The sequence below is a fragment of the Drosophila sechellia genome, chromosome 2L, assembly GCF_004382195.2.
Source record: "Drosophila sechellia strain sech25 chromosome 2L, ASM438219v1, whole genome shotgun sequence".
In the NCBI taxonomy this organism is placed as follows: Eukaryota; Metazoa; Arthropoda; class Insecta; order Diptera; family Drosophilidae; genus Drosophila; species Drosophila sechellia.
Window position 1 is genome coordinate 6,484,167 of NC_045949.1, and position 20,678 is coordinate 6,504,844.

Consider the following 20,678-nt stretch of genomic DNA (forward strand, 5'->3'; position numbering starts at 1 on the left):
GTGAGAGAGTGCTGCCTTTTTGCTTGATAAAACTTTTATTTTCCCAAACAAATTGCAGAGACAAAAAAGTAAGGCACGCGGACAGCCTGAAGCAGGGAGTTTTTGGGATCGGAAGGGCAGCACAGGATTCAGCTGGAGTGGAAGTTTTGGCCGCTGGAAGTGGGACGGGGCAGGGGTTTTATGCTGCTGTGTGTGTAAGCGTGTGTTTATCTGTTTGTTTGGTTACATTTTCTGTGAATTTCACTGTTCCCTTGTGTTTGTGCTCTTCAAGCGGCCCGAAGTCGAGAAATTCAAAAATCAAGCACTGCAAACTTGTTGATGAAAAGCCCGGGCTTCAGTGTGCGTGTGCGTGTGTGTGTGTGAGTGCGGAAAACTCTCAGCTTCGCTTTAAAACGAGGAGAGATAGTTTCCATGCGGATTCGGATTCGGTGGAAGTGCAGGAAGGTGGGCTATTTACATATGCCAAGGAACAACATGTTGATTTTACACGTGTTCAACTGGGACAAACAAGTGCACATGCTCACCATCCAAATGGAAGATTACGTCCGTCTGTCTAGGAACTGCTCACGTGTGTAATTCAAAAATGCAATTACTTAACTGCACGCAAATTGCTGAACGTCGGAAAGGCCCAAGGAGCATAAGCTTCATTGTTTTTGGTACCCACTTTTCTTGCTACCGGAAATTGTTCGCAAATGGAGCACAGATTTCATCGGTTTAGGGTGCTTTTTGGGTTTTACGTGCTTACTCAGTTGTAAGCGATGAAATAAGGGAAATATGACCGTTTTTCCGATTAAGCCTCTTGGGCCGTATTTTTTATTAATTGGGAAAAACGAACACCGGAAGGGATAACAAAAAAGGACTAACAATATAATATTTCAAATACCAACCAAATATATTTCATTAAAAAAAGGATTAGTAAATGAAAATACAGTTTTTAAGAATACAGTGTTCAAACCTAAATATATCGTGAAAAGAAAACCCAATCGATGGCGGAACGAAAAAATTCCATCGGAAATCAAGCCTAACATGCATGTTTGGGTGTCCTTTTGCAGCTTTGATTTTTCCTTGGCTTTTTTGCCTCTGCTTTTCCAAGTCGCAAGTTACCCACTTTTCTGCTGCCGACCGGATTGTTTTGCCATTGTCTTTTGGATTGGCCCTGCAGTTCCGGTGGAGGAGCCGCAGCAGCGTGCCCAAGTGGCCCCAAAAGGGATTTCCCAGTCCGCCGTGCCACGTGTAATCCTTTCTGCCACATGACCCCATCGGTCGCCATTCCTATGCCACTCGTCGTCCCATCTCCATCGGCAGGCAGTCGGGCCTCGCATTCTCTTGGTATTTTTAGGCTTGCCTTTGCGAGCTTTCCATTGTTGGGGTTTCTTGTTTTGTTTGGGCCTTGATTACTTTAAGTTTTGGTCTTCGAATGATTGGCACAGCCCCGTGGAGGCGGCACTGATAGGTCTTTGATGTAAATGATAGCATGGTGGGGGAGGGGGTTGGTGTGTATTTCAGCTGGGATATTGGAGCTTTAAATTTGCATTTTAGCCGAGCTCAAGCGGAAAGTCCGCAGTAATGCAATGTGCCCGCAGGCTTGGTTTGATTATTCATTTCATAATTAGGCATTTGCTCTAATTGGCCGAGTTGGACCGTGAATTGTGGCCGGGCATTCAATTTGAATATTATGCTAGATTAGTTTCCCCTACGTGCACAATGGTTTATCATAATTTCATAGAGTAGCCACACAGAGTACAAAGCAACTGCATTTTCATGGACGCAACTATTTCGATGATGTTCGCCCAAATGAATTGATGATAAAACCGAATTTATGGGGAATACTAAACGCCAGCATTAAATTTCTAGTGCTTTCGGATGTGTTGTCAAAGCGAAATAAACTGAGGAATCAGAGGAGCGATGATATCCTGTAAAAGGGCTATGATCATTTCAGATACAATTATGTAACAATGGTATTATATTTGACTAATTTTTAAAAAGTTCATGTATAAAGAGGGTACTAATACTTAGTTCAACTTAACTCCGTGTCTAAAGTAAGCTTCTTTTAGATTTGAACTTGGCATTTTTGTTTTAAAATTGTTTATTTCTAACTTCTTTGTATATTTTTGTGAGCATAGTGGTGCAATAGAATTTGAATACTCCCTAAAATCAATTTACAGTGTACAAGTGCCGTCGGTTTGAGTTGAAAGTTACGATTCGCTTTTATGGCCAAGCTGCAGCTCTATTTGCTGACAATTAAACTTTTATGCATTCTATTTTTTCGCTCTTTTATGTCGTCCATTGCAGAAGTGACTAACTGCCTAATCAAGAGTTAATCCAGCGCAGTCCTCCGCCCCTCCCCACTCCACCCCCTTCCATCCCTCAATTTATGCGCATAGTTTCAGTAAAGGACCAAGGACCACTCCTTTTGTACAATTTATGCAGAACACTCTGCGTTTGTAAAAGCAGAGGCAAATGTTTGAGCACAATTTGGCATCCGCTTTTAATTGTGGCCAATCACAATGGATGGCCAGGATGGAATCTATATCTATATATGTATCTGTATCCCTATCTATATGGAATCTGCCACTCCATCTCGCTTGCCTTGGAGGAAAATGACAGGCTGTGTGTTAAGTGAATGTGGTCGTCGCTTTCTATTTGCCATTTCAATTGCAAATTAACTTTGCTGTCCCATGTCTGACAATGCCAAGTTTCTTCCTCGACATGTGTGCAAATGCACTGCAAATAGATGTGTATATATTTGTAGAATATACATATATATTAACACCACATGGCAGCCACAAAAATAAACTCAACTGCTGCTGCCGAGTGGAAAATGCAATGTTCTCTGCTTCGTTGGGCGCCACAAACTCGCTACGTCCTTCAAGTTATTTTCAATTAAAGCGTAATTGTATCAAACAAGTAAGTGCGGCAAATAAAAAGCGCATTAAGGAATTAGAGTTTAACTGCTCATATTTTCAGATCTTCCACTTAGTTGCCACCTTGATAAATGGCCCAAACAACATAAGCCCTGTGTTCTAAACTCTCGGCCAGCTTAAATTCAATGGCAATTGCTTTGAGCTAGGCTTACACAATTTTAGGGGATTTTTCAACTAGCAAACTTCGACTATTTATGCCCGTACGTGCATCAATGTTGCTGCAGCTGCCACAGCCTGCAACAAATTGTGGGAAAGACAAAACAAACCACTGGGCCCGAAGGCGGGACGGTGGCTGGGCAAATTTACATAAAGACTTAAGCCAGAAAGCCAGGAATCGTGGTCGAGTCACGTTTATTGGCCACAGGCTGGTTGGACACACAAGCAGCACAAATCATGCAAAATTAAACTGAAGAGTCGAGGCGACGACTCCAACAACTCCAACCACTCGAACAACTCCCATCCCCAAGTCCCCGCCCACCGCCAAGTTCGTGCCTGGAGCTCACCCATTCGATTATTGATCAAAAGCACATTTTTGCGAATTTCCCCGTATCTCACGGAATGCAATTTTCCGGCTCCACCCCGCCTGTCTGGTGATATTACGCATACGCCATGCTGGCCGCACGCCCACCAAGAAACCATTTCGGTTCAAGTGTTTGGCCAAACAAGGGCACATGTGTGCGTCTCCTGGCCAGCCGGAACGATATTGCTCGACAACTGCCAGTCCGGCATGGACAAGTGGAGCGGGGGAGCACGAAAAGATCTCGAGCAGCAGAAGGAACGACTTTTAGTGGCATATGGGGAAACTCGATGCAAACCGAAACACATGTTTTGGCATTGCTGAAACTGCATGGAAATTTTCTGATACAGAAAAGATATTTCGATGAGATGATTGCATGTGAAGGAGAACGAGATGTTGCTCGTTGCAGTAGAAATGAAAATGGGTTGTACAGGACTTTCCTAGACTTGCTCAACTAACAATCTTATAATTTGGCTAAAACTGTCAAAGTTTCAGTGCAACAAGTTTAGAAAAATATGTATCTTTGACGGAGTTTTAATTAGAATTTCTCCATTTGTTTGACCGCATCACGCATACGCCCCGTGGTGCGCTATTCAACTTATTTATGACTTTGTGTTTTGGTTCAGCAAATTTAATTAAACTTCATTTTACGGCCATTCATCAAAAGCGTATGTTTGAGTTTCCAAGTATATATATTAGGATATATGAAATAAATGTACTTGTACACTGCACAACTATGTGTCGACATTTAAATAATATTCTTTTTGGCCAAGACAAATTGCAGCATATTTTTAAAGCAGTTGCAAGGGTAGTTTAGTCAGTTTTGAAGTTATGCTGGTTAAGTGTGCTTAAGTGCTTAAGTGCTCTACACTTCAACCCTCTATAAATGCCCATAAACTCATCGATCCAACCTCTTGAATTGGTCAAACATGCTACCCCGCAGAGGAAACGACTGCTTTGATTTTTGTTTGTTGCCGTTTTACTCATTTCTGCCGCTCCGCCTGCTGTGACCGAAAGAAAACTTCTAACGAGTTTCATTTTCGGGTTTTCTTTGCAGCTCTTTGTGGTGGTGGTTCAGGTTGGGTGGTGGTTCAGATTGGATCAAGAGGGTGGCGGTGGTGCCGCCTGTCAGTTGCCAACAAGCAGTCTTTTCTTTTTTTGTTTGTGCCTCCGGTGGCTCCTCTCGAGTTCCGCAGCTGTGTGATTTATATCACAATTTACTCGCATTCGTGGCTCGCATTCTGCTGCCCATTGTCCCATTGGCGGGCTACTTGGCTGTTATTGAATTACTTGCGGCTAACCGAACTTGCGGATCTGCCCTCGCCAGGGCCACCATTTTTAGTTGTCGATGATAAATCAACGTGCTAACGAATCTTTCGTTTGCTTTCGCTTTTTCGGCTTTTGTTTCGTTCGGCTGGAGAAAGGTGATTTCTTTTGGGGCCAACAATACCGTAAGCCTTCCGCATTTGCCTGGCTGATGTGGGATGTGGTGGGGTTGTGCTGCTCCTCCGGGCAGGAGCTTCATAAATTGCCAGCTCTGCCTTTGTTTCTCAAGATTTTTGCTTGAGTTATTTTTAATTTCGTGGCTCTTGCAATTTCTCAGTGCCACTTGGTGGGGCTAAAAACCTGCCGCAGACAGAGATGAAGTGGGCGGAAAAGTGGAGGAGCTCGAGTGCCTCATTAGCCTTTTTTGTGGCCAAAACAGCAGAAAAGGAATGCAATTCTTTCATTCAACTTGATGCCACTGATAATCAGTTCCAATTGTTGATGGGCCGTGTTTAATTAAATTAGCAACACTCGAGTAATTAAAGACCGTTTCGCAACACCACTGGACCCTTCGGAAGAAGGGTTTTCTGGCTGTTTTTCCCTTCTGGGGAACATCAATCATATGCCAAAACGCATATACAAAGCTTGACGAAAAATAGAAAGAGAATTTCTAACTTTTTGCTTTCTGTGTCAGGCTCAAGAAGATTTATGGCCAAAACGGGGGGATGGGACACATGTGAGTTGGAGCCAAAAAGTGGGCAAAAATGAAAAGAAAGGGCTGCGGAGTGGGTGGGTAAAATCCCTTGAAGGGGGCTAACAAATGTAGTTTTTAGACACATTTGGCTCAGCTTCCGACTGATTGTTTAAATAAATGAGTCAGTTTCGCCCCGTTTTCATCGATTTTCCAGTGCAACTTGTCGCTCCGTCTTTTACACAACTTAGCCACCAAATTGACAAGCCATTGATTGATGGTTCTGGCGGTTGGGTCAAGGCATCTCCCCAATCCTTCTCGCCACATTAACTAACTAAAAAATTGCAATTTATTTAGTTTTTATGGCCCGCATATTTGTGCAGCCATGAAACCTTTTCCTTTCTGTGGATGCTAACTAATAGTTTGCCATTATCCCATCGCCAGGAATGGCAAATGGGCAGGATTCCATTCCGAAACCCACTCCGAAGTCTCCGGATACTGACCCCACATTTCGAGGAATTTGATTGAACGGCCCCACAACCATTTGACCGTCCATTGCCCACATACTTACAGTGCGCAACGAAAGTGTAAGGCATTCTGAAGGAGTTCTACCCGAACTTCATATTATCTTATACACTTTTTTCAATATTTTCTGTTTCTCTGCTTTAAGAAAGCAGTTCATTTAATATACTTAATATATTTTATACAAATAGATCCTTAAACGAATGTCTTAAGTGTTTTAACTGTTCGCATTCTTTATGTTAATGTCTCCACTGTATCATAAAATCACTTTTTCAATGAAAAGAACTATATACGTTTGCACGCCAAGCGTTTCAAATAATCGATAGTCATAAACATTAGTGCTTTAAATTTAATATCGCTGATGGTCTGACATTTCGTATGGCGAAGAATAAATGATCCATTGAACATTGAACGTGTGCAACAAATGGTCTGTATTATTTACACAGAAAACACTAAGAGAACAAACTTGCCACACACAATTTCAATTTCATTCTACAAAAGACATGAAAAGATATTATTAGAGAGCAAAAACCTCTAGGATGGTCATTATGTAATGCAGACTAGTCTCTTTAATAAGCCTCAAATTAGAAGACAAACAGCAACTTGTTTTCTTCTTGCCTTTCTTGGCCGCAACTTTTTTGCCTGCACCAATTTGATTTTGTCATTAAAAAGTTTTTAGCGAAATAATAAAGTTTGTCAGCGCGGAATTTGAGGACGAAAGCAGGGAGATCCGGACAAAAAAAACGCGAAAAGGAAATCACAGTCCAAAAGTGGCCAATGAAAGTTTTAATTTTCAATGTAGGACAGGGGAACAGTGGGGTGTGGAGCAGCTGGCCAAGAGCAAACTGCAGACTTTAGACCAAAAGCTTATCTTCACAGAGTTCGAGATGTGTCCAAACTCGGTTGGTATATGTCAGCAGTTTAAACGCATTCTGCTTGTGCAAAAAGCGATAATAAATGACCTGCAGTCATCGGTTTTTGCCGGAGAAAGTTTAATTAAATTGGTAAAATCAATAAGTAAATTGATTACTTTTTAAATGATTTTGTTCCTCAATGCTCGTCACTGTTAATAAAATGGTAGTGATTTTAAGTGTAAAATTGCCATAACTCGCGATTCAATTATTTCTCATTGATTGCGTTGAAAACTTGCTGACAAGTCGTTTGTTATATTGACCTCGATTAATCATTTGATTTTATATAGTGATTTCTGATGCCAAATTTTCATACCACAGTAATAAAAATCATTTCTACCATTTTAAGCAAGTTATAGCTAAGTTTTGTAAGTTTCTTTTTTATCAGCGAATCAGAAGTAGAAGAACATCACTGGTTGCAATTTGAATCACTCTCCATTTTTTCACAGCGCTTATCAAGTTAAATGCAACGCTGGCCGTTGCATAATTCAATTAGCATATGGGAGCGAGCGGAACAGTGCCTGCAGGCACTTCCTGTGTCCAACATGACGTATGCGCAATCCGACACAAAAGATGGACTTGGGACTGGGACTGTGCTGCTTCGTTATGAATTACATTTCAATATGCTTCAGCGTGTTCATCATTTATTAAGCCAACTGGGCAGGCGAATGCCAGGTTGCGAGATGCCAATCGAGGAGCAGAGGATACTTGAGCTCGTCCTGGGACTTGGCTGCCGACAGGAAGCTGAAATGCTACCGAGTGCTTAGCTCCGTTTGCAATTTCCGTTTTGTCACATTTGTCTAAGTGAATGGAAATTTATGCAGCTGCTCCGGCCAAATTATGCTGCCTGGTTGCTGGTTGCTGGCTGCTGGTTGGGTTAATGCTTTATTCACGGTCCAGCGCTTAATGAAAGAGTCATTACACTCATTCATTCATTCAATCGCTGATTCATTCATGAGCAGACGAGAGCGCGTGTCCTTTGTTTTCCACTTCCCATCGATTCCTGCCTCGGCAGCTCCTGTTGTCGTCCTTAATTAATTGATTTCCATTGATGCCGGGGTAGCATTAATCATACGCCGCGTTGGCCCACCGACCGTGCCAGACTATTGTTATTCTTTGCTTAGTGCCTGTCCTCCAACTTCGTCTTCTTCTTCGCAATTTTTCCTGTCGTTCGGCGGAGCCTTTCAATTTCCCTGCAGGAATGCAGTTTTCTGTCAAAGTTTTTCATTAGCGCTTCACTTGCCAGTTACGCAGCAAACTAAGGAAATGGATGAAAAGTTGCATCTGCTGAAATTGAAAATTTTTGGTATGCCCTTCAAAGGGATTCAGCTGCGCCGGAAGATGATCAACCTCGAAACATTGCTAAAATAATTAGTATTACAGAAATAAATTGATGATGTATGATATAGTAAATATTTAAATGATATATATATTCAAACTTCTGCCTTTTCTTGACTGAGTGCTACAACTTTTCCTAATGCCTTTTGTAAAAGTTTTTAAATTGATCACGCATTGCTGGCTGAAAATGTGCAGCAATTTATTCGTATCAATTATTGAATTTGCGCCAAAGATTAAACCAATTTAATTGCATACCGCCGATACAATAAATGTTAATACATTTTCCATTGCGGATTTCCACAAACGCAGTTACAAAAAAAAAATACAAATGAGCCTGCACTTTGACTGCCAGTTGACCCATAAATAAATCATTTCCGCAAACAGCAAAGCGCAGTTGCATAATAGATGCAGCGGATTTATGTGCGGTAATGTTGCCTAAAAAATGCATAAGTCGTAACCGTCGATTTAAATTTATTCATAATCCGCACCGCCCAACCGGAAGCCTCCAAATTGTCGCCCAGTCCCAAAACGCGACTGCCAACGTGGCTTGGCTCGAATCAATTAAATTGGCTTGTGGTCGCCCTGCCCTCCAGATCCATTGGATCCATTTCGGGCTTAGTGGTTGACATTTTGACAGTTTTAGTCTAACTCATTCCGCGCTTAACTGCCTTAGAAGCGACTTATTTGGCGACCTATTTCTGTCAGAAAGCGATTGCAATATAATCAGGGAAATAATTATAACAAAGTAGGTACGTAGGAAAGAGGGTATGTATTACAGAACTTAAATCAAGAAATATTTATAAAATAAAATAGATACACAGTGGTAATTGCTTGAGTTATGTAAGTGTCTCTAGGATTTCAAAGAATATTTAATCTTTTAAGCTATATTTTGATGATGCGAAATCTCTGCGGATTTAGAGGTCCAATCGAAGTCCTAATAATAAATCTTTACAAATATTTACTTCCGGTTAACAATTCAAACATATTCAAGAATCTATTTTTGCCATTTAACCATCTTTAATTTTACTTAATTTACTTTTTATTGCAGTGTGAAATGCTGGGCGCTGCCAGACCTGCAAAAACTTTTCATCCAAGTTCACAACCAATACAGTACGACTCGGAGTGAAACCCCGGATTTTGGTTTTCCCAGCCCTGATGACTCAAGCAACCAGCTGACCGCCGCTGCTTGATGGCATTTTGCCGAGACTTGGTCACACCGACCGGAACAGCTGCTCGCGGGCAGAATAACGAAAAGTGTAACCGAAAAAAGACAATTGTGCAACTGCTGCGAAAAGCCAACACAATTGAATAAAAGAGCGCGCAACATTGTTTATTTGCCCGTCGGCGGGCGAGAGACCGAGTGGATTGGTGCATTAAATTAAAACTATTCATCGCAGCACGATGCACAGCGCTTGGTGATGCAGAATGCAGATTGTTGGGCTGTTGCATAAATTCCGTTAGTAATACTAACTATTTCGTTTTGTTGTTGTAGTTGTGCGCGTGTGCGGTGTGTGTGTGGATGTATGTGCGATGGTATCTATATTAGCTTAGCGATATATTTATATTCCTAATTACAAGCGTTGTGGCCGCGGCGGTCGCGTTGCCGAATCAAAAGAAGGCATTTCAGTTTCCCATCGGCGGGCGCAGCTCATAGTCGTCAACATTGCAACGAACTAACGGTGCTTACGTGCCACACAACGCACACCACGTACCGCCACGAATCGCCCCTCCCCGCGATCGAACGCCTTCACCTTGAGCTGACTGTCAATTCTCGGCATCGCTTCCTATTTATTCGCTGCCCCTGTTCTAACGGAACTTCTTGCACCCAGGTAGCCGAACTACACACACACACACGTGCATTAGAGAAACAGCTGCGGCGGTAACAAAAGTGCGCAAAATTTGAAGTCGAGTGTGTGTTTTAGCCATTACTATTGCAATCTGAAATATATAAATTTATATTTGTTTAAAAATTAGTTCGCTTTAATGTGTGTATTTTAATAATAATTAAATTGAACTAAATTCTTGTGATTGCTTGGAATTCCTGTTAAATCCTTTGTAATATTTTAGTGTTATTGTTTTGAACCGAACTGTACCAACATACTTACGTACATACATATGAACATATGTAGACATATTCATGTTTATGTCTATATGAGAGTCTGGGAAGAAAAGTGCCGACAGCTGATAAGAAGCTAATTATTTTTGCCCATCGATGGAACTTTGGACGATCTATAAAATTTAAAAAGCAATATCATTTTCGACATTGTGTTTTGCAATAAATAAATAATTTTTAATTGCCTCGTTTTTTGCGAAGTGTCTGGTTGTTTGCATAATATACATTGCATCAGCTTATTTAAGAGGAAGTGTTAGTGTGGAAGTGTTCGAAGTGTTAATACTTTAAATTTTATAAAATATATTGCTTGCTTGGCATTTTAATGTTGTTAATTAACGGCAGTGAATAATTCATACCAGCGTAAAATTACAGATCAACTGTTTCACTTAGATAGATTTTTATTATTAAAATAAATATGCTAAAATATGCATATTTCCATAAATCAACACAAACGTAAATAACAATTTATCCCATGACACTTTATTTCCCATTTTCTCAGTCATATTAATCGCATGCGATAAAACTGTTCCGAAATGTTGCTTATGACAACAACACTTACGACTATGTATTTCTCTCCCTTTCTCACCTACAGACGCCACTTGCACATCACGTTTTTGACTCAGGCTACAAATTTGTAGCCCACGATCTGAATTTGATCTCATTTGTGGTCGCGATGTTCTCACTACAACTACAGCAGTTGCTCCGAGCGACAGCAATCGGCGTGACGTCAGGAGCCACAAAGACACTGGTAAAAAATTAGTTTAACGTGTAATTAAAGTAAAAAATGTGCATGCATATTTGCTTAAACTGAATAGAAGATTCGATTTTGTATTGCTTTCATAAATTCATCAGTTAGTATTACAATGCAAGATTCGAATAACCCACTTATTTTTTCAGTGCACAGCCACAGCGTCTGCCACAAAGCACTCTAGTCAAGCGAAGTTCGGCGACAGCAGCAGTCACGGTTCGCCATCGCACACGGACGGTCGCAGTCACGGTGAATCAGAGTCGGATTTGGAGTCGGCGCACGGCCAGAATTTCACAGCACACCACTTAGCCAGACGGTTACTTCAGCAGCGCAGCCAGGACATCCAGCGCCACATCCACACGCAGTCAGCCAAGGGACAGACCAGTGCCAAGTCCTCGCAGCAACAGCAGCAGCAGCAGACCGCCACCAAGTTCGCCATGTCATCGCTAGCAGCCGAGCCTCTGCAGTCGCAGAAACCGGATGAAATCACAGCCAGCGCGGGCGGCGGCGATGTGGAGGAGACGCCCGGACTAGGCGCATCCTGCCACGAGGTGGCCTCCGCATCGGCCAGTGCCGGCAAGAAGCCCTGCTTCAGCTCCGGCCTCGGCGAGATACTCCAGTTCATGGAGCTCATCGGCAACCTGAAGGTATGTGGAACTGCTTTACCCGCTCCACTAGCGCGTCGTCATATGCTCGCATCGATTTTTCCCGAAGTCCTGCGTGTTTTGATTTTGCCACCAACTGGTTGCTACAGAACCTTACTCTTCAAAGGGATAACATTTACTTTAACAAAACGTTACTGTTTATTTGGCTCTTAATGGTAATAACTAATATTAGAGCTATTCAGTGATGAGAATAATGGAAAAATTTGATTTATTTAGTATGTTGCTTATTTATATGCATAAGCAATTTCACATTTGCTTTGCCATTGGGATATTTGAGTTTCCATTCACATCAGAATTTTATTACGAAACCCTCTGGTAATAAACAAATTGCTTATCAAATTATTTCTGCAAAACCGCGATCTCAAGTAAAACCAGATAGCAATTAGAAAATAAACAAAAGAACGCAAGCCAACGCTTGCAAAGATGTATTTATTTACGTTTTGTATAATCAATTCTGTTTCGCCTGCACTCTTTCGTTTTTCGCTTTTCTATTTTGTTTAGTATATCTGCGAAAGTATTGTATAATGTCAGCGACAACCTCGTTCTTGTCCCCCTTGAACAAATTTCTATAGTCGGTTGCCAAAAAAAAAAAAAGAAATGTTTGCGTATATGCAGTCAAAAATGTTCTGCTTTAATTCATTTTGAATTAAAATTCATTTTTTGCTATTTTCTGTCTATCTTATATGTGCGACAGAAGCTCAGACAATTTACAAAGTCAAACCCATATAAAAATGTATCTTTATAGAAGATAGATATAAACTGGCATAAGCAAAAATAAACAGCTCAAAAGTCCAGAGTTCCGCACGTTCTGGAACCTTTAGCTCAACTTTTATCTAATCGGAACAGTTTAACCCATCCACAAAATGACGAGAATCCCCTGGCACGGGGCTTGATTTCCTATCGACAAGCTGCAGAAAGTGAATCGTTTTGTAATTCGAGCAGCTGCCCCGTCGTCCATGGGTGAAAATGTGAGCTGATTGTGTGTGAGTCGTCTAATCTCCGCAACAAAATTGCAGTAGGTATACGAAGTACTCGAGCTAAATTTTCAAATTGCTCACGTGAGAAGGCATATTTTGCTTGGTTTTTTTTTTCCTAAATGTTTTGGATTCGCTCTGAATTTTCAGCTCGAGCCCCGGGAACAATAATGTATCGTCAGCATTGACGTAAGGCGGGCGAGGAACTTGAATAAGCCACAACGAATCTTATGGAACGTCAGGTTCCTAAATCTTCTATTCTATATCCGATTGCATATAGAGCGTGCAAAGGCAGCGAAAAAGTAGGCAACCCGTGACTTTGATCTTGGCCTTCAAATTATAGACGCTATCTTCTAGAGCTGACGGAGCGCCACAAGGGCGTGTGGGGGTTTGGTGGGGACAACAATATATACTAGATGTTTTCCAAACTGAGCAAAGTGATGGGATACATTTCTATATTCTATATGTACTGCTTTGTTTTGTTTTCGAGGAATTAGTCGCATTGTTATTAGTTTACACGAAGCACTAATAAATACTTTTCTCAACGATGTTTTTACGATTTTAGTTAAACTGTTGACATTAATATTTGTATATATATTTATATAAAAATTTAAGAAAGTGGGCCTATCTAACATTAACCTGCAACATTTTAATTAATCGATGTATCACTATAACTCACATTCTCTATATAACTTTATTACTAATAAAGTATAATTATTGGTATAAGTTCATAATATGAACTTATATATACCAATAACAATAACTGCAGTGTGAGCTCATAGAAAAAGCAAAGCAATCAGATAAGGTGCATAATTCATTACGTGCCCACAAATTGATCGGACCAGCTAATCAATAAGCCCGATAAGACACGACCGTATGTGATTGCAGCGGAATTGTGGCTTCTTGCAGTTTTATGAAGCAATAATATCAGAAGTAAGGCAACTTTTAGCATTAGCAACTACGAAAATGAACGAATGTCGGTGGCAATGGGCCTGCAATGTCTTTTGGACCTTGTTCTCCCAACCACCGGTTGGGTCTATAAATACAACCTTTATTGATCAAATAGCAACAGTCTCAAACCACCCTCGCTGGCAGGCTTGGGTTGGGTCTGGGAAGGTCTGGGGCATGGGGCCACAACCTTGATGTGTGCAACGAGGCCAGCCGGCAACGATGTCACCGAATTCGCGTCGTGTTTTTAATTAATCAAAGTGGCAGGAGGGATATTATGTGAGACTGAGAACAGGAACAAGCAATCTTAGAAACGAGAAAGGATAACAATAGCTTCAATATTAAAGATACTCTGTTTTCCTTAAATTATACAAGAAAGTATTGAGTACAAAAATCATTGCATTTTGTTAGAACGTATCTTGTCTGGTCTAAGAATAGTCACTTTATATTATAAACTTGCTAACCCGCTGTGATTCCATTTCTCTTGCAGCACACAAAACGCACCGGATGGGTGCTGCGTGATGTCAACGACTGCGAATCGATTTCGGGTCACATGTACAGGATGAGCATGCTAACCTTTCTGCTGGATGGCAGTGAGGGACTCAACCAGATTCGCTGCATGGAACTGGCGCTGGTACACGATTTGGCAGAGAGTTTGGTGGGTGACATAACGCCGTTCTGCGGGATTTCCAAGGACGATAAGCGAGCCATGGAGTTCAAGGCGATGGAAGATATCTGCAAGTTGATCGAGCCGCGTGGCAAACGCATTATGGAGCTGTTTGAGGTGCGTTACTAAGCCAAGTTTGCTCCTTGTGGGAAGCGTATTTATGTAATTCGAATTGCAGGAATACGAGCATGGGCAGACTTCCGAGAGCAAGTTCGTCAAGGATTTGGATCGCCTGGATATGGTCATGCAGGCGTTCGAGTACGAGAAGCGGGACAATTGCCTTCTGAAGCACCAGGAGTTCTTCGACTCAACGGAGGGCAAGTTCAACCACCCGTTTGTCAAGAAGCTGGTCAACGAGATCTACGAGCAGAGGGATGTCCTGGCCAAGGAAAAGGGCGCCACACCGCCGCCGGCCATCGAGGTGCCTAGCATGGAGAGATCCTCGAAACTTGCTAACGGGCATGACGGCTCGAGTTGAGCGTTATTGTAGGAACCCGTCTTAGGCTAGCACATGAACACATCCTCACATACAAACCACCACGCTCTTAATTTGTAAGCCAATCCAACTAACAAACTGTTAAGCCTACCTCGACACGCTCATAGCTAGATCTAATTCTTAACTCACTAATTTATTGCGAAAGTAACGGAACAGATGCAACCGATGGGAAGTAGCTAAATATTAATGTGGACAAACACACCTGTTGAACACGTCTCCTTAGTTCGATTTCCTCTAAGTTAAGCGTAAAGATCGAATTCTATCGATATATTCAATTGATCTGACTAAGGAACCCAATTGTAAATAACTTAAACGAATTGTAGACTATTTAAAAAAAAAAGTATAATGATCATAATTATTGTAAATGTTGTCCTAAAGCAATTTTATTCAGCCAACCGAACGTAAAAATCAAAACGAAAGATCAGAATCAAAATCAAATGAATTAATTTTTTTAATAGTTTGTTCACACGTGCGTTACTTTTACCCTTGAATCGAACAATTGTCACCAAAATTATTATTAATATAACATTGTGAATTAGGCAATATAAAGATGCAGTCACTCATTAGACGTGGCCAAAAGACAATCACCCATTGTTTGATTGCTCACAAAAGTGACACTTTATTGACGAAACATAGAAACATTATCCAAAGCGGTTGGAAACTGCAGCTCTTATCAGACACATTCGCGATGTATTCTGAAATGGGATTTAGCTAGTTATCTTTATCGCGACTCTATTTAGAACAAACAAACCTTCGATGACAATGAACTGACTTTCGCGGGATGAGGTTTGATGCGAGTGTTGCCCATGCTTCTTGGCCCTATCTGGTGGTCATGTTGCATACATATTAGGGATTAAGTAACCGAAAGATAATCTGACTTACGGTGCACGGTTATAATCCGATCCGTCTGACCCATCGCATTCTTTGCCCTGCATATGTACTCCCCAAAATCTCTTTTCGTTATCGGACGCAGGGTGATCCGCATTACGATCCGGAAGACGTGGTCCACTGAGACCGACTCGTAGGAACCTCCTTGCAGCAATTGCGAATCCCTCAGCCAGAAGTTCACCGATGCCGGCTGCGATTCTGTGATGCACTCCAGCGTCAGCTTCTGGCCCAGGCCCACGTAGATGGTATCGTAGCGTGTCCAGATCGTGGGCGCAACTGGAAGATAACTCAGTATTATAGATTTAGTACAAGATTTCGTTTTCACTTACAGTTCACCACCAGCATGACGCGTTTGCTCACTGTGGGTGGCACTCCGTTGGAGGCGATGCAGAGATAGGCGCCCATGTGGGAGCGCTGCACCTGCCACAGGGTGAGATTCTGACCCTCCACGCTGAACACTTCCCGATCGCCGTCGTCTGAAATCAGGATCCGAGTCGCTTCCTCGCGACGCCAGGTGATGGTGGGCATGGGCACTCCCGTAGCACTGCAAGTGAGTGTTACGTTCTGTCCCGTGGAACGAACCACATCCTGACTGGTTTGATAGTCTACAATGTCTGGCGGCACCACCACGTCCAGGTAGCCCATTTGGCTCTTCATAGGATCCGTGTTGATTTGGCACATGTACCTACGCGAAACGCTAGTAGAAGAAGATGGTCCATCTATCTAATAGATACTTTCACTCACCATCCGCGATCCGATTCCTGAACATCGCGTATTTTCAGCTGCCAGATGCGATGCTCCGTGTGGGAGATGGAGATGCGATGGTTCTTGGTGATGACGTGGTTCTGGATGCTCAGTATCGTCTGCGTGTCCACTCGCAGCCAGGCCACCTTGAAGCTAACCAGGTCGTGGACAACGCACGTGAGCAGGGCATCCCGTCCCACGGGAACTGTTGAGTTGTTGATGGGACCGCTGAACTTGGGATCCGCTGCAAGGGAAGAGGAGGCACCAAGCCCAATGGTTTGGCATTTATGGCTTTCATCATTAGGGCGCTAAATGGGGCGACGATATACAACTGCTGGGTGGCTTTTGGGGTGGTTTATGGGGCTTGCAAATGTGAGGCACTGGCATTTGCTGTATTTCCACATTTAATGGAACTCAGACGCCAAACATTTAATTCAATTAAAAAATAACCTTTTTTTATGTGCAGCTTTTCTAATCCACAAATATCAGGATAATTATTTCATTTCTTTTCCTCACAAATTTTTGCCTGTCTCTGCAGAATGTCAACGCAGCCTAGGCCAAGTTTGTAGCCAGATGGCCCGCCGAAATGGTCAACGATATTTAAAATTGTTTAACGGCCATAAATTTCTTGAGGTTAACATTAGGCCGAGACAGCGGCAGATAATCCAACAATTAGATAAATTAGGTGTCCTATAGAGATGTTAGATACATTCTGGCAAAATAACAAAGTGTAAGACTGGAATAACTAAGCTATTCAATTAAAGATATTTTTCAATCAGTATAACATTTAATTTAAAAAATGGGCAAGAGAAAAATATGTTGAATATATTGTAAATATATAGAAACAATAGTTTTGAACATCATCTTAAACCTATGATTTGTTTTTGATTTCTTTTTTGAGTAATTTTATTCAAAAAGAGTTCCTCATGTACATAAATAATATTGAACAGCGGCATAGTTATGTTTTGATTTTATCGTAAATAATGGAATAAACACGTTGGGTTCACACACTATGAACTCAAACTACTCCATTCCGGCGTGCTGTTGATTCGGCCAACTCGAGTCCCATCGCAATAATTTTGAGTCAAGGTGGCCGACCGCAGGAGTTCGACAGTTGCCGTCAGCCAATCTAACCACCAGAGTTCCGACCGCAAACCGAACCCACCCACACCATCGAAAAACACAACAATGGGCTGGAGGCAGGAGTAATGGAAGAAATCACATCACATGCCTAACAAGTAGCACGACTGTGTGGCCGCCGGGAGACGGGGAATCCAGTTCCAGCTCCTGTTCCTGCTCCAGCAAACGCCTAAATTACAATTATGACCAAATAATAACCCGAAAAAATGCAAAAATCTAATAGAGCGCGGTATGTGTGTGTGTGTGTGTGTGTGTGGGGGGGGGGGGGGGGGCAGCAGGGGCTGGTACCTGGAAAATTGTAAAAAGCTGTGCTACACCTTTATATTTACCCCCCGCCCCCTCCTCACGAATTGATTGCGTTTTGCGGGGAGGGGGTGGTATCCACCAAACTAGCATCAAATTGGGGAGCCTACGGATGCCATGCCATAGAGCCTATAATTTGCGATTATGTTTGGGTCTGGCCACAAGTTGGGCGCTTTTTTTTTGGAGTCCGAGTCCGAAGGCTCCGCCTTAAGTTGCTCCAAATGTGGGGAACGAGGCGCCATTGTTTGACTGCCTCCAGTTGATATGGTTTCTGTTTTTGTTGGTATTGCAATTTGGCTATTGCATGTTTGCATATTGAAACATTCCGAAGAAAGGGACGAGCGAGACTTTTTAAGCCATAAAACACAACGTACTTTGCACTGGGAAAAAAAGTATAATAATCCAAAGAACTAATATTAAAATAAAACAAAAGTTTTAATAAAATGTTGCTAAATAACTTATGAAATAAATTATAAAAGCATTAACATAACCATCAATAGGGAACGCTATTAATATTATTATCTTATAACAATATATCTGGCTTTTGATTTCTACTTTTGAAATTATTCTGAGTGTATTCATACATGTGTGTATATATAGCTCTTTTAGTTAAACTTTTCTTCGTTTATTTATGTCTGCAAGGTAGCGTAATTTAGCATTTAACTTTTGTTGTTGCCACATTTTATGGGGGAAATTGACTATGAGTTGTTAAATATATTTTCCTGTTTTCTTGCACGACTTGCATCGCTGGAATCGCTTGAATCGCTGGGCCAGGACTTAAGCCGCAATTTCCCCGCGAAGTCGCTGCAAATCCGCCGCGTCCTTTCCCCTCGCCACTTGAACTTGAAACGGAAAGTGAATGTCCTGTCTCCTGCTAGACACTCCAGCTGTCTGCCGGCGAAAGGAATCACAATCGCAATCAGCACGCAATGTCTGCCAAAAAGTGAAGTAAGAACTGCGAAATAGCCCACTGCAGTGGCAGTTCCACACCCGCAACCGCCACCCAAAAAAACGCGGCACTTCAGCGGCAGAAACCGCCGGCCAGGAATGGAAAAAAAAGAAAGGAAAATATCGCCGAGTGCATAGGAAGTGGGAAAACGTCGCCTTTCCGCGACTCTCTGTCTGCCTGCCCGCTGTGCGGGGGGTGGTGGGTGATGGGTAGGTTGGCAAGTTGGGCGGTTGGGACGGAACATCGTGCGGTGCATCGTCACTCCTTTGAGCCACTTCTCACTTTCTTATCGCACGCTGCGGCTAGCCTGCCAATATTTATGTTTACTTTGCATCTGGCACATTGATTTAAATGCGAATTTTGTCGAATATTGATATATTTATCGCATTTGGCTCGCCAAAGTCAAGGAAAATTTGTTTTGTTTTTTTCGGCGAACATTTTCCCCAGCGGAAGTTGCCCCTCGTTACTCTTTCGCAGCTCTCCACCGGAAACCCCTCTGCCCGCGCCCTTTCCCCATTCTTGCCATCCTGTCTGTCCCGTCTGGGGAATATGTTGGCCACAGTTTATTCACTTATGGACTCGTTGGACTTCCGATTACCAGCTGCCTTCCATTTTATACGCTACCACTCCGGCTTTAGATAGCTTGCAGTCAATTAGCTGTACACATTTTGGTTCATAATTTCGGGTTGGCGGGTTACAAAAGTTCAGCTGGTAGACAGGTTACTTTTTAATTGTACAACATTTAAAGAACCTCATATTAATCGAGGAGTCCTATCCTTACAAATCATGAAATGTTTAGTTTAATATTCAATGGATTATGCATTTCATTCTAAGTAAATCTCTAATTTCTGACTAATGTCATTATTAGCAATCAGACCTCTTTATTCTTTAGTTAATCACATCCCCGTTCCACTTACAATTGTTTAGTTCCGAGAAGCTGGCCTGGCTGAAGCATAAGCTCTGCAGGAGCAGCAGCCAAAAGCTGGGGGGCAATCGCCTTCCCATAGCCAAAACTCAACCGCAACCAAGGTGCGAAACTTTTGAATATTTGCTGATTTCCCACTTTAATTTTTTACTCTGCCACTTTCACTGCCCAAATGGCCGAAGTTTAACTTCCGCCGCAACAGCGCAAATGTATTTTTTCCGCTTCTGAGGATGAAGTTTTTCCGCCGATTGCCGTGGCCAAACGTCCGCACACCCGTACAACTGGTCGCGAACTGATAATCAAGTGTCAAAACTCATATTCAAAATTCAAATGCGGCACTGGCGTTGCGCATGTGTCCTGCGGCCTTGCGAAGGGAGTGGGTGGTTGGGATGGTTCTAGTGGGTCTAGTGGGTCTGGTTGTAGCCAGTAGTAGTCAAGGTGCCCGGCAGCCAAAAGACGGTGCTGTGCAATAGTAAATGTTTCATTCATAAATCGCCCGACGTCACATTTTCATATGCACGTGACGATATGAAGTATACGACATGTTGCCGGGGGAAAGTGACACATTATTGGTGTTTTTTGGTGAGCGGCGGGGAATAAAAGCCAACTCCAATACCATTCTAATTAACCCCGAAATGCCGCGCATCTTCTGCCCAACTTTCACCCGTATCCCCCATATCCCCCGGATTCCTGGCTGCTCCTCCGCTTTTCTGCGATGCTTGCACTTCCAACTGGCTTGGTTTGCATGTGTGAGCTTCTTGGTAAGTTGGCAATAAGTTCGCACCGCTATTTGCGCACAATTAGCGCTTTTCAATAGCGATAACAATAATCATAATAAGCACGTGGAATTTGCTTGATTGTTGTTTCCCCTAGGGGCACATCTTTTGCTAGCCCATGCAAGTTTCTCTCGTCTTGGGTGCTCTTATGAATTCCTTTCCACATTCTGGCC

The 20,678-nt window shown here is 42.3% G+C and overlaps 2 protein-coding genes across 3 annotated transcripts; one reads left to right on the top strand and one right to left on the bottom strand.

Moving 5' to 3' along the window:
* Positions 1-9,389: 9,389 nt before the first annotated feature.
* Positions 9,390-15,364, top strand: LOC6611410 (HD domain-containing protein 2). Its single transcript, XM_002035918.2, has 5 exons — positions 9,390-9,625; positions 10,875-11,030; positions 11,180-11,677; positions 14,108-14,401; positions 14,463-15,364. Exons 2-5 carry the CDS (start codon positions 10,956-10,958, stop codon positions 14,760-14,762), a joined length of 1,167 nt encoding a protein of 388 aa, XP_002035954.1. The 5' UTR covers positions 9,390-9,625; positions 10,875-10,955; the 3' UTR covers positions 14,763-15,364.
* A 9-nt stretch (positions 15,365-15,373) lies between these two features.
* On the bottom strand, positions 15,374-20,002 carry LOC6611411 (igLON family member 5). Of its 2 annotated transcripts, none has more exons than XM_032719940.1 (6): positions 19,722-20,002; positions 16,413-16,656; positions 15,998-16,353; positions 15,663-15,944; positions 15,532-15,599; positions 15,374-15,475 (listed from the first exon to the last, which is right to left on the bottom strand). In XM_032719940.1, the coding sequence occupies exons 1-6, from the start codon at positions 19,807-19,809 to the stop codon at positions 15,422-15,424; spliced, it is 1,092 nt and encodes a 363-aa protein (XP_032575831.1). In that variant the 5' UTR covers positions 19,810-20,002; the 3' UTR covers positions 15,374-15,421. The 2 variants fall into 2 exon arrangements, with proteins under 2 accessions (XP_032575831.1, XP_032575824.1); XM_032719933.1 differs by having other exon boundaries at positions 15,532-15,603.
* Between the last annotated feature and the right edge of the window lie 676 nt (positions 20,003-20,678).